We start from the raw sequence: 15,162 nt of genomic DNA, 5'->3' as shown, positions 1-15,162 counted from the left end.
GTTAACATTACAAAAAAATCATTAGGTTTAAACTTACAAAGGACTGAAAAGAGTAACATAGAATGTTAAGATTTAGAGTCAAGGTATGTAAAAAGAGGTTTATTAGGTATCACTCACTTCCTACACAGCCCTTTCCTGCATTCCCCCCACCCCCGACTGTTGTAATGTTCTTCTCCCTCTTAAAATCACTTGGAATACATTTTGCTCTTACTCTTCTATGTAAATATTGTGTCCTCTCTGAAGAATGTAAGCTCTTTGAGGGAAGGGATTAATTTTTTTCTTTGGAAGCCTAGCGCTTCCAAATCCATGGTAGGTGCTTAATAGAAGTGTGTTGAATTAGATATATTACAATCTGACATATGCAAAATGTGCAATACTGGAATCAAACACCTTAATGAGTCAATGTGTTCTTATTTTAATTAATGCAAGGGGAGCTCTAAATTAGGAAGCTATAGGTCAAAGTTATATTTTGGAATTCATCTTGTTAAAAGGTGCAGCAGAAGGAGTACTTGCTCTGGAGTCGGTGGACTTTGGTGTTAAATCCCACTTCTGATGCTCACTGCTGTGTGATCTTGGGCAGAATGACTGCCCTCTCTGAGCCTCAGAGTCCTCCTCTGTAAAGTAAGGAGGCTGCAGTGGCTGCTCTCTGAGGTCCATTTTAACTCTAGACCTATGATCCCATGATTTGGATGGTCACAAAGACTGAAAGAACCCTTACTGTTTCTACAACAGGACAAAAAACAACAGCAAAACATTTGATTTTCAACTAAATCTACCACTAAAAGTGGTACTAAAAAATGAAATGTTGAAGTAAACAGTGAACAGATCTGACTTTCTGACAATGATTTTAATTATAATAATAAAATTGTCAACCCTTAGGAAAAAGATGGAATTTATTCATTTAAAAATTTGAAAAAAAAATTCATATAGACTAAGATAACTCAAACCAGAAGTTATTGGAATACCAAAAGAATCAAGACCTTGCCATTAAAACAAAATGTGGCAAATCAACATATCCTTATATAGTAACATAGTATGAAAAAAATCTATCACAAAAATAAAATAAACTTACAAAGGACTGAAAAGAGTAACATAGAATGTTAAGATTTAGAATCAATCAATATTGAAAAGGCAGTGATATATACAGAGGAAAGAACACTGGATTGAGAGTCAGAAGAGCTAGGTTCAAATGCTGGTTCTGCTACTCTGTGCCTATAAGACCATAAGAAGTCACTAATCTCTCTGGGCCTCATCTGTTAAATTAAGGGGGTTGATGACATGGCCTCTAAGGGCCCCTCTAGTGCTAATTCTATGCTCCTAAGATCTTATTCCTAAGTAATTTAATATCACTGTACATAACATACACAAACTTATGAATGAGATAATAAAATATCATAGGAAAATAGGATTTGATTTTAGAAGGCACCTAAAAATCACCTGGTCCAACTTTGATTCTATTTACTGATGGAGAAACTAAGGATCGGTATTAGTTGTTACTTGGTCAAAGTCACACAGCCAATTAACAGAGCCAGGATTCAAAATTAAATCTTCCTCTTATTTCAGATTTAAAGCTTGTTCCACATTTACATTCTATATGTACTTACTGCAATTTCCTCCCCAATCAATCCTCAAAGTTGGGAGAGTGACTCTGCACCATGGACCCTATCTACACATAATCTTTCACCATGCCCTGACCATGGTCTTGTTTCTGAGCTAATTTGGACAGAAAATACTGCAAATGATAAAAAGCCAGAAGACACTAACTCCACAAGTGATAGAGAGGAGGTGGGGCAGCTGGTAGAGATCCTACATGCCACTGGGAAAAAAAATCAGCCTTCGTGCCAACCGTGTACACATGTGACATGGCATATTCTGCCAACTTCTATTGTGTATCATATCAGGATCATCAATTTTCAAAACACAAGAATACAATAAATACATGACACCTGACCCTCTCTTAAAAACTGAAAAATGGAACTACTCACATACCGCTACTCTAAATATTCTAGGGACATTATGCCTTGGATATAGAATTTATTATAATTTAAAACATTGTTTCCATTCCATTTTGTATGCATTTACCACAAATGACACATTCTGATCTTTTCAAAAAGTATATGACAGTTCTAAGTTAAAAATTATACTCATTATATATATAATAAATTTTGGCTATATATTACAGGATTTGTCCCAAAGCACATAATTTAAATGTCTAAAAATGGCTTCAATAATCTTTTAATAGTCTTTTAATCAAGAATATCACAACATATACTATAACTGTTTTTTTTTCTTTTTCTTTAATCACTGGAAGACTGTTCACCAGGTAAATTTTTCACAGAAACTCATGAAACTGCCTACAGAAAGTTGGGTGTGCATGCGGTTAAAATGAAAAGTTGTCTAACAGCTGTGATGAGTCAGAGCAGGGTGCCCACACCAAAGAGATCTCACTCAATCTTTTGACATAGTAAGTGATTTAACTTGTTATGAGAGGCAATGAATTTATGAAAAGGAAATGTAGAGGAATGGACTTTAGTTCTAGTCCTAGATTTCACAATGAACTGTATGATTTGAGATAAATCACAAACTCTTAGCTCCAATCTATTCAACTATAAGATTTTATATAGGTGAAAGAAGAAAAGTTATTAGTGTTTATTATTTTTCAAGTAGACCCAGGGACAACTAACACAGACATCAGTGACACTGCCAATCTTGTGGTTCCTTCAGTAAACATCATATTTCTTCACACAATAGAAATACTGTATAAACACAGACAAAATTAAGATGTGGATAACCTACTTAAAAGTTGACTGATTTAAAAGCTAATGTCCCAATGGATCAATTTCTAAAAATGAGCCATCCCATACGCCCATACATGAAAACTTAACAAGCAGTACTTACCAAGAGACTATAAAACTGTTTAATCAGAACTGAAACTACTCGCAGCAGACGCATACAAATGGGAAAATATGGTTTTTCAACTGGTGCAGGGGAAGATGAAGTACAGGAACCTTGTCTGAACTTGATATTTGGGGAGAAGAGCTTTATCACAAGCGGACATACCCTTTCTTTAAGAAGGAAACTAAATTCCTGGTGCTGTTGAAGAAAAAACTTCAATTAATACTTAACAATTCTAAAGTAAAATCTTACTTTTTAGTCAGTAAAGCATTTTAAGGAACATTAGAAACTCATATTTAATCTCTATAGCCTTTCACAATAATCATTAGACATTCTTCAGAGTTGTTTTTGCCTTAAAGATCACATGCACTAAAAGACAAGCAAAAATAAATTTGTACTAATGAAAGCATTAAAAAGACAAGTGAAACAACCTGGTTATAGTAAGTATATCTAATAAGGCAATTTTATTCCATTCTGCAAATCTGTATGTAAATGCACACACACAGAAGATTTAATGATTGATTTGTGGGATTAAGGCTATGGTTCAGATATACCTAATTACTTAAGAACAAATTACTCTAAAAATAAAGTGATATGAGCATGGATGGTCATGTATACAGTACTTGACTGTTGATTGGCCACTCACAAAGACCCTCCTCCTCAATACAACTCTTTGCCTGTCCTAGTCTAAAAAAATTTCCAGTTTATTGATGGTTTAAGGTCCATTCCTCTAAGTTAGTCATTCAAACAAGTCATTTAGCTTAAGTTGTAAATTTTATTCTGTTCCAATCACTACACTATTTAGACAGTGTTTTATTTTTTCATTTATTAGAGGCAGGTAGGTGGTACAAAGGATAAAGTACTGGACCAAGAGTCATGAAGTCCTGAGATCAAACCCAACCTCAAACACTTATTTATGTGACCCAAGGCAAGTCACAAAATCCCTCTCACTCAGTTTCCTCTTCTGTAAATTGAGAATAACAATAGATCCTACATCCCAAGATTGATATAAAGATAAAATGAGATAGTATTTTATTTGTTAGGTGCTTTGTAAATCTAAAAAGTGCTATATAAATACTAATTATAATTATTTTTCATCCTATAATCATGCATAATTTTTTTTTTATTTTTTTAAAAGAACAAAAGGGATACTGAGTGAAATCAGGTCAAATTCCAAAATATATCACAAATAATTAGTCTTTCGGCATTCTAGAGGCAGTTAGGTGGTGCGACAGACAGAGTGCTGGACCTAGAATCAAGATGACCTAAATTCAAATCCAACCTCAGATACTTAGTGTGACCTTGGGCTTAACCTCTGTTTGCTTCAGTTTTCTCGATGGTAAAAGATAGTACCTATCTCCCAGGGTTGTAGTGAAGATCGAACAAGAGAAAATTTGTAAAGTGCTGGCACAATGCCTGGCACACAGTAGTTACTCTATAAATTAAATATATTGTGGAATGAAAATTAGCAGAAATTGCAGTATCTTCTAATTCTTCTTCTTTTAAAATCAGGAGTCAAATAAAAAAGTCAAATTAAGCATCAGAAATTTGTGAAAGTTATTGTAGTACTTAGCAGTTTGAAGAAATGCAACTTTTGTTTGACAAAGTGTGCACCAAGGTGTCCGTCAGAACATTTTTAATACCTTTTTAAAAAATATTATGTGGATGAGTAGGACCAATTTTTGTCTCAATTCCATTTAACAAGAGTTTATTAAGGATTTACTACACAAAAGGCACTATGCTAAACATTAGGGATACAATGACAAAAATTAAACAATCCCTGAACTCAAATAGCTGATTCAAAGAATACAGATAAATAAGGACTGTTATATTACTTTCATACATTAGTAATGATTTACCTGTTCCAGAAAGGGAAAAGGAAAGATACAGAATGTATACAAGTAAGTAAATATAAGACAGTTTGAGGAGGGGAAAAGCACTACCTAGAGAAAAAATGAGAAAAGGCTCTCTGGAAGAGGTGACAGCTGAGTTGAGCCTGGAGGAGAAGGCAGACTCTACGAAGCAGAGGCGACAGAGGGGCACACTGCACTGCAGGCAGGGGGAGAGGTTCACGAGCTCGCCGGAGTCAGACTCACAGAACTGACAACTCCCGAGGGGCAGGGAGCGTAGCTGGCTTCTCTTTGTATCTCCAGTCCTTCGTTAGCTGCTGACACATGGCTGCTACGTGGCACATGTTTACTGACTGACGGCCTGAATGGAGGTCAGCTTTAGTGAGCTCAGGGAACAGCAAGTAGGCCAGCTGGGTGAACCACTAATGCATAGAACACCATCAAATAGGCCTGTTAGAGCGGCTGGGAGGCGCAGTGAGTAAAGCGCCGGCCCCGGAGTCAGGAGGACCCGAGTTCAGTTCCGGCCTCAGACACTTAACAAACACAGACACAAAAAAACCAGCCGTGTAACCTTGGGCAAGTTACTTAACCCCAATTGCCCTCCAACAGGCAAAAATAAAAATGTAGTTGGGAGATAGAATGTGGAGGTCATTAAATGCCAGGCTGAGGAGTTTATATTTTATCTTAGGAGCCAGAAGAACGCACTAAAGCTTCATGAGCAGAGGTGGTGTGGCAGAGGGGTGACAGCGAAAGAAGACCAAGAGCCAAATGCCATCTCTGCCCCTTACAGCCTATGCAATTCATTTCTGCTCTGAGCTTCCCCACCAGTAAGTGAATATTAGCACACCCTGAATCCATACTTCCCAGGACTGTTATAAGGCTCAATGAGCTAGCACATGCACAGCAATACATAAACTGTCAACTGTAATAATAACAATGCCTGTTAGTATTTGCTGGGTTCAAGTCACAGCTCTACTGCATTGGTCTCTTTTTATGGTCCCCCAAAACAAAGCATGTTTTCTAATCCTATACATTCAGAGATACTATCTCCTATTCCTGAAATGTACTCCACCCTCTCTGCTGAATGAAATTCTGCTAGTACTTCAAAACATACAAATCTTGGGCCTCAAACTAGAATGCATGTTCCCTGAGGGAAAGTCTTATCTCTCTATTTTCCTACTTGGAGCCTAGCACTGTTGGCACTTAGTAAATGTTAAATGAGTAAATGATTTTTAAAAACATAAAGAGATTAAAGATTATCTCTAAGGAGTCACCCACTACAACAAATCTATGATTTTATTACACTAATGCTTCCATTCTAAGTTTCTAATGTTTGTATCTTGCTCTGTGTGTGTGTATGTGTGTGTGTAAGGAGGAGTGGAGGTGGGGATTAGAACTGTTTTATGAAAAGATAATTACCCCCCCAATTTTTTTTAAAGGAAAAAAAAAAGAAAATGACCAAACTAAGATAATTAAAGTCTGTAAAAGTACAATTTTTTTTTTTGTTTAGTCGTTCTCCAATTGACAGGCATTCCCACAATTTCCAGTTCTTTGCCACCACAAAGAGAGTTGCAACAAATATTTTAAAACATACAGGTTCTTCCAGGAGAAATGTGTACACAATTACAGACACAACGTATATTTGATGACCAACTTTGATAGACTGGACTCTTCTCAGCAATGCAGTGATATAAGTCAATTCCAAAAAACACATGATGGAGAGAAAAATGTGCATCCAGAGAAAGAACTAGAAAGAACTAAGTTTATATCCAGGTGGAAGCAAAATACCTGATCTTTTTCGTTCTCTTATTTGGTTTTATGTCCTCTTTACCATTTTTCATTCCAGCTGGTACAATCCATCCTTATAACCTGACCAATGTATAATGTGAAAGTATTTACAGCTCCTATACTTGACTATAAGCCGCCATGGGGTGGGGGGGAGGGAGGGGGGCAAAATGTGAAATTCAAGGAATTGTGGAATTGAATCCTGTAAACTAAAAGGAAACAAACAAATTAATAAAAAAAAAAGGGGGGGGGAACATACAGGTTCTTTTCCATTTTCCTTAATCCTCTTGGGAAACAGACCTAATAGTGGTATGCCTGGGTCAAAGAGTACAGGCAGCTTAATAACACTTTGGGCATAATTCCACATCTCTCTCCAAAATGGTTGGATCAGCTCACAGATCCACTCACAAAGAATTAAGGTCCCAATTTTTCTACATCCCCTCCAACATTTGTCACTTTCTCTTATGATTTCTGCTAATCTGATAGGTGTTAACATGATATCTCAAGGTTGTTTGAACTTACATTGCTCTAATTAATAACGATTTAGAGCATTTTTCATATGACTATAACTTGTTTTCATTTCTTCACTGGAAAACTGACTTTATATTCTTTGACCATTTATCAACTGGGGAATGACTCGCATTCTTATAGATTTGACAAAGTTCTTTACATATTTGAGATATGAGACCTTTATCTGAGGAAATGTCTAAAAAATTTCCCCCTACTTCCTCCCCAGTTTTCTGTTTTCTTTCAGATCTTGGATACATTTGTTTTATTTGTACAAATTCTTTTTAATTTAATGTAATCAAAATTATCCATCTTACATCTCACAACACTATCTTGTTTGTTCATAAATTGTCCACTTATCCATAAGTCTCATAGGTAATATGTTCCATGGTATTCAAACTTTCTTGTAATATCTCCCTTTATATCTAGGTCATATATCCATTTTGATCTTGGTAAATGGTATAAGATGCTGGTCTATGCCCAATTTCTGCCAGACTGCTTTCAAGCTTTCCTAACAATTTTTACCAAACGATAAATTTTTATCCCCAAAACTTAAATCTAATTTACACTTGTCAAACAAACTTGTTTATGATGAACATTACTCTACTCTAAGAAATAATGAGCTCAATGATTTTAGAAAAGCATGGAGAGACCTCCAAGAAATAGTGAAATCAGCAGAACCAAGAGAACACTGTATACATTAACAGTAGCATTGTTTTAAGAACAACTTTGAGCAACCAAGTCATTCTATTATAAATACCCAGATTAACCTCAAAGATCCTATAAAGGAAGAGGCTGTTTGAATTAAGAAAGGAATATAATTGCTGTGGTGTAGAAAATGATGAGCTGGTTGATTTAGAAAAACACACAAAGACTTGGGACTTATAAAGGAAGATGCTATCTACCTTCAGAGTAACAGATTATAGGAGGAAATAAGCATAGTACAACTTTACATATATGTGTATGAGTGTATATGGGTATAAATGTCTATGTTTATGTAAGTATGTATGTGTGTGTGTGTGTGTGTGTGTGTGTGTGTGTGTATCTCCACACTTAAATGTAGTCTTCTTTTGTGGGGGTGGGAAGGAGATAAGGTAAAAAGTTCACAGTAGAGAACAAAAGAAAACCAACAAGGAAGCAAAGAAAAGGTAGGCAACTTTGAAAACAATGTGTTAGTATTTTTATATAGGTTTTCTTAAAATGGAAATTTATTGTTTTATACTGAATCCTCTTTTATGATCTACTGTGAACACAGCAATTTTTTTTCTTTTCTTATTTTGTATCTAAGTGTAAAATTTTTAAAAAAGAAGTGTAGTGCTCATGGCATAAAGAAATTTTATTCCATAATTTTAGTAAATTAATCTTATAGTAAATTAAGTCTAATTAGTAAATTAGATTTAATTAAGATTACCAATTAGTAAAGTAAATTAGTCTAATAAATATTTTAATTTTTTAATAAAGAATGGAAACAAGTAAGAGTTACTTCACTGCTTAAGTAAATTTGAAATGGCTTACTTGTAAAAAGACTTGTGGAAAATCATTCAAGACTGACTCTAGTAGTTCAAGGCCGAAAGTTCGAGTCATTTCCGTCATTCCTACTAGCCAATATGGAGCATCAGCATTAACCAACTGACAAAGATCCTGAGAAAACAAATGCAACAAAAATGAGTGGGATAAAAATTTCAGGTCACATACATTTAATCAAAGTTTTTTTTAAAAATTCCCTTTTGTGTGAACCACATTTTCTTGCTAAGAGATAAAAGTAAAATCCTATCTTTAAAAATAAATAATACTTTCTAAAAAGCATAACTTAATGAGTATGTACATTACAGAGAAGAATTTGACAAACCCCCCGAATTTTAAGATTCATGTAATGATTGCCAATATATAATTATTATTCATAAGTATCTAGCTAGTTTACCATTCTTTCCAGTTAACACAAATCAAAGGAAGTCTTCGATGCAAGTACATCCTGTGTTACACTTAAAAGGAATAACAACAGACTTGGCAGTGGGGGGAGGGGAAAAGCCAAATAGTCTCAGGGCCAGAGTTCTGGACTTGCTGTAAAGAAGACGCAGGCTCAAGTAGTGACTGTGACACTTAGGAGAACTCTAAGCAGAGGGAAGCACCTCAACAAATGAGTCCCAGTTTCCTCATAAATAGAATGGGGTCAGTACTTACCTCAGAATGTTACTGTGAAATAACAATGAGATGACAAATATAAGGTATATTCTAAATTCAAAACAGCCACATAAATGCTACTCATTTTTATTTGAGAAAGAAACTCTGGATGAAATGTAACTCTACCTCTATCTTTGTCACCTTGGCCTCATTTCCCTAAACTGCAAAATATAGATAATAACACCTTCATTAACTTCACAGGGTTGTTGTGAGGCTCAAATGAGTTAAGTCACTTAATGCATTCTACAAACAAAATGCTATGTAAAGTTAAGTTATTATCATTATTATTCTCGAAGATGTAAATAAAATATCAAATGATATTTAAAATGTCCCAAAACAATTCACACTAAATAGCTTGTGATCAATAAAATCTCTATTCTTTTTCTTATATTTAAGTTTGTCTATTTGCAAAGTTAATCTAAGCTAGATATATTGACGGACCAATTTAATAAGCAGCCAACTGAATGTCTAAGACTGAATAATAAACATGTGTATGCAAGTGAATTTTAGAAAAGGCAGCAGAAGCTAGAACACCAGGGAAAGTTTCCTGCAGAAGGTGCGATTTGACCTGAGTCTTGAAGTAAATTAGGGAAATTAAAAGTCAAGAGTGAGAGTACCAGAACATTCCAGATATGGAAGACATCTAGGACAAAAGTTTCTTCATCTGTAAAGTGGAGTGTTTAGTATTGAGTAGATGTACCTTGCAAGGTTATAAGAAAGACATTCAATAAATATAAAATACTATGTTAGTGTTACTACTCTCTAGTCTTTGAAACTCAAATATCACTTAATAGATATAAACTGCTAAATTATATTTCCACTGTAAATAGAAAAATTCCTCTTTGATCCATTTTTAAAAACACTTTTTCTAATAATAAAAATGAAATTAGGCTTAAAGTTATAAAGACCATTAAGAAAAAAACAAAGGGCAGCTAGGTGGTGCAGTGAGTAGAGCACCAGCCCTGGAGTCAGGAGGACCTGAGTTCGGATCTGCCTCAGACACTTAACACCCACACAAAAAAATTAGCCGTGTGACCTTGGGCAAGTTACTTAACACCAATTGTCCTCCAAAAAAAAAAAAAAAGAAAAAGAACAAAGTTATAAAAGCAATTTCTATCATCCAAATACCTGGAAGAGCATGTATGCATCTTTTGCACAGGGCTTCAGGGTGCTCACAGAACGCCTATTACTGTTTCCCTGAACCAGTACTGGCTGCTCCACAACATCTGAAATCAAAACAGGATGTGTTATATGTGAATTCACAACTAGAGAGCAAATTATATGCGCTTGGATTGATGCAATGGAGCCTGACCAAGAAATATTTCCATATAGGATATCTTCTTAATTATTTTCATTGTAATTTCAGAGAGAAATTCCTCTTAAAAACAAAAAAGACAACATGGACTTGTTTGCAATAGAATTTGCTTTTAAGAATCCTAACAAAGAAGATTCTACTTTTATCACTAAATGGCAGGTTCCAACAGTCCTAACAAGTTTAAAGACTCAAATAGCCATTCTACTTGGTTTCTGAATGTTAATTTAAATAAAGTAGAAATATATTAAATTTACTACACAATTCCCATTTCTGTGAGCATTCCTGCCAATTCCCATGGAGTTAATGATTCATTAGTTACTCAAGTGACATTTCTGATATGGGCCCATTGCTTAAGATTATATTAGAAGGTCTCGAAAGGTGTATAGATTAAGATTCCCTGCAGGAGAACTGTTCTATTTTATAAAAATAAAAAAGACATATAAATCAGAGTTAACTTGGTTTTTTTCTGAACATAACCCAAATAACTATACAGGATATGCTAATTAGGATTAAATCTTGAAAAAAAAATAAACATTTCCATCTGATAGAACTTTATATTCTTTTCAGGAAAGATAGTACAAATCAAATATGCCAAATTTAATAGAAATATTGCTTTAATAAAACAATCAAAAAGGTCAGAAACAGAATCTAAACCCAAATAGATATGTTTAGCTACAAGTTTTCTTCAGGAAAAGTGAAGCTCATTTCTCTGAAAAAGTAGCATTATCATTAGTCACCAATATACTCCCCCCAAAAAAAGAACACAAAGAGGAAAATGCATAAAAAACAGAAAGCAAATGAGAGTTAAGACAAACTCTACAAAGGAAAAGATTTTACTTAGTCCAACATTTATTAACTGTAAAAATCAGAAAAAAAAATACTAATGATCTTAGTAATGAATAATCTTTTGAACCAATCTATTCTATAGAAAAAAAATTGATGTCACTTAGTAACAAATTTATCTCACATAATCAAGATGAAGGGATATATATAATTCAATCTACAGAAAAACACACATGTTTTTAAAAAATATTCTGTTGTTAACATATCCCAAAAAACAAAGTATCGATAACTGATGGGAAACCATACTAATAAGACTTTAAACACAAAAGAAAGGAAATCACTCAAATTTACCTTTATGTCGTTCATCCTCAGCAACCATCCTCTCAAATACAACAGTAACAACTTGTCGTACAGTAGCAGCAGCTGTATTATTTGTTATATTATCTTTTGTAAAGTGCAGACGAAAACAAAGAACTATTGCCTGAAAAAGCAATTTTTAGCTAATGAAAATAAAATTTAACACAAACCATTTTCTTTTTTTTATTTGAAGTAACAGAAAATTAAATAATTTCCACTTTTTTGCAAGTAGACATTTAGCAAACTATTGTAACACAAGTCTAGAAGAACAAAGATTAATACCTTTATTACAGAGTGAGAGGGATATTCTCTATGAATGTGTGTGTGTGAGCACATGCACGCATGCATGTGGGAATAAAATAATATTTAGAAGGACACAATGCTCCACAAGCATACTTTTCCATAAAAATGTGAATAATTAACTCAGTAACATGGAATGTTCTGGAGAACTAAATTGTTCCAACTGGCTGGGGCAGAGAAAAGAGAAGGGAGGGAAGACATCTGACTAATGCTGAGAGAAAGAATATAACTTATACTTGGGTGAAGGAGAAGGGAATACATGACACTTTTGAAAGGGGGCAGTGTGCCTTCCAGGGGCTAAAGAAAAACCAGAAACAAGAGAAAAGGCTCTCCTATTCCCAGCATTCCTTAGACCAGGGTTTCTTAAACTTTTTCCTCTCTGCAGCTTTCATTGGTTTTGCATGTCCTAAGGGCACACACAGTACAAAATGCTTGTGCTTTGTGCTCAGAAGCAAGGCTACAGTAAAATTGCCTGTACCAGTGAGGCCAGAAAAACCCTGGATTCATTGTGCGAACTTTATTTTTAATTAAGTTTAGAGCAAGAGATTTGGCACTCCTACTCTTTTAACATAGAAGATCTCTTCCAAACAACTATGTATTCATTTTGTAGCATATGCTCACAAATCTTCACCATTAGAATGTAAGATCCTTGAGGGCAGGGATCATTTCGATTTTGTCCTTATGTCCCCAACACGTAGCACAATGCCTGATATGTAATATACATTTAATGAATGCTGACTGATTTATGATATAGTAGGCTATTTTCAAGGTTGGCTTTAAGTTAGTCTTGTGATTTCAAGAACTTCGCCCCTGCCCAGCCACAAAAAGATTTTCCTTACCTGATATATGAAACTCCACTCAGATTCAAAACTATGAGGGAACTCAGAAATCAGAGTCCAACCCTGAGGTTAAGTTACTTTAAACAATGTCACACAAGGAGTTGCCAAAGCTTTTCATTCCACAATTAGTAATAAAAGAAACTGCTATCATTAAAACTAATTTACTTGTACTAAAACAAGTATTTGTCTATCATATAACAGATTACAGATCCCTCCTAATCTAAGTAGTGGAACGGTAATAAGGGAGTAAGAGCCAGGAAGGCGATAGCCCCTGGGAAAGGAAAGGGTTTCAAAAGACTAAGATGAGAGGAACATAAAGGACAGCGCCACATCTGTAAAATGAAGAAGATGGTCCTTCTAGCTCTACATCAATTATCTAATATCAGGAACAACTAGTAATTCCTGTCTGGCTAGAATAAGAGCATGTGAAAGGAAGCAGTATGAAATATAAACAGAAAATTAAACTGGAACTCAACTGTGGAAGAACATAATGAAAGATGAAATAACTTCAATTTATCCCAAATAGACTTAAAAGGGACCACTGTAGGATTCTGGAGAAGATGATGACAAAGATTTGGAAGTAATTTGTATAAAATTGGTGAATGAAGCCATGAGGAGTGCTGAGATAACCAAGGCAAGCAGAGACAGAGAAACAGGAGAAAAGGCCTGACAGAGCTTTAAGATACACATAATTGAGGAGCCGAAGGAGGGAAATTAACCAGTGGAGATCAAGGAGAAATGGTCAGAGAGGTAAAAAGAGAACTAGGAAAAAAATAGTTAAATTCAAATAAAAAAATTTAAGATCATAACAAGCTATTCTTTTGTTTTATAGTTTTAAGATGAGAAGAGGTTTAAGAAAAACTAAAACGCCCTTTCATAATAGCAGTGCTAAAAGGGCAAAACTGATATCTACTTCACAAGCTGTGTAACATTAGGCTTTAACAGCATGTGATAACCTTAAGAAAAAACAACAGACCAATAGTTAGTGTACATCTAGGTACTGGGAGAGGTATTATAATAGAGTTCTACTATAGATAAGAAGATGCAGAAAATGGGTTCTCCCCAAAACATAAAACACTGATTTAAAAAGTTCAAAGTAAAATCCTTTACTAGAACATCCTTGTTTTCCTAACAAAAACCACATTATCACATATATTTGTTTCCTAACAAAAACCACATATAACAACAGTAGTTGTTGGCTTCATTTTGGTAAGCAACATCTCTACATGCTAACTATAATTCATGCTATTCTGAGTTCAAATCTCTCTTCTTACACTTACTAGCTATATGACCATGGGCAAGTCATCTAAACTCTCAGCCTCAGAATTCCCAACTGCAAATTAGAGATGATAATGATACCTGTAGCAGATGCAGAAAAGTAGACCTCACAAGGTTAGTGTGTGAATTAATAATAGTAATTTGTACATTTTAAACTACTTTGTTAAATACCAGCTATAATTACTAAAAAAATTTAACGAAAAAGTAATTTTTAGGAAAAAGGCATAATATTGCAGAGCTTATTATTTAAAATTATGTTAAGATAAAACATAACCTACGTCTTAGGTCTGGCAGTTGCCCTAAGTTCATTTAATGGTAAAACTCAAGGCAAAAAAGGTTGTGGACACCTGGGTCTATTCTTTGATCACTAGCCAAAACAATGTCCACACTAAAGCTGCATTTAATTTCAATAAATGCAGCTCTTTCTTCTGATATTGGTTTGAATTAAATGAACTGTGTCGCAGAAACAATTCAGTGGGGCAAAAAAGAGTTCCTACCTTAGAGAGGGCTTCATCATGAACTACAGTATTGGTTGTTAAAAGAACAAGAACTGTTTGAAGTAGCTTTAGTTCTTCAAGGCTATTTTCCATCAGCTGCCAAAGCATGTTAATGATATTCCCTGCTGCAGTCTGTAAAATAGTATATTATGTCAATTTTTATCAATGAAATAAGACACATCTGTTTAATACATACGCAAAAAATACTGATGATATGACCTATAGACTGGAAAAGATTTTAAACCATCATTTCTTCTATTGTTGACTGGTTTTTCATCTTGGTTATTTTGTTTAGATCATTTCAGCATTTTTCCTTAATATGTGTCAATATTTTAGGAATCTATGAAATCTTGGGTATGGGCATGCCCTCCACCAAAACAAAGAGCATGAGTTACTATGATTAATTAAAAAAATGTTCATCAATGTTTGCTACATTGTTGTGCTACACATAAGCTATACCAAAAGGGTCTATACATATATGAACTGAATTAGATGTTCAGAAAGAAGTATTTGAGTCTACAGAATTTGTTGCATTTCAACAGCTTAGCTGGTATCCTTCAGAGCAAAGAATGAAG

The 15,162-nt window shown here is 34.5% G+C and overlaps 1 protein-coding gene across 2 annotated transcripts in view; it reads right to left on the bottom strand.

Annotated features, from left to right (window-relative positions):
• Positions 1–15,162, bottom strand: part of MON2 (MON2 homolog, regulator of endosome-to-Golgi trafficking) — a 148,596-nt gene that overhangs the window by 93,668 nt on the left and 39,766 nt on the right. For both annotated transcript variants that reach the window (XM_069080685.1, XM_069080692.1), the window contains exons 4-8: positions 14,588–14,719; positions 11,668–11,797; positions 10,347–10,444; positions 8,553–8,678; positions 2,899–3,093 (exon numbers count right to left, since the gene is read on the bottom strand). In XM_069080685.1, the coding sequence (XP_068936786.1) occupies positions 2,899–3,093; positions 8,553–8,678; positions 10,347–10,444; positions 11,668–11,797; positions 14,588–14,719 (681 nt within the window). The remainder of the gene's footprint in view (positions 1–2,898; positions 3,094–8,552; positions 8,679–10,346; positions 10,445–11,667; positions 11,798–14,587; positions 14,720–15,162) is intronic.

This window comes from Petaurus breviceps, unplaced genomic scaffold, assembly GCF_028583685.1.
Source record: "Petaurus breviceps papuanus isolate PSGF00001 unplaced genomic scaffold, PetGlider_PUasm1.0 154, whole genome shotgun sequence".
NCBI lineage: Eukaryota > Metazoa > Chordata > Mammalia > Diprotodontia > Petauridae > Petaurus > Petaurus breviceps.
This window is presented reverse-complemented; position numbering and strand designations above follow the sequence as displayed.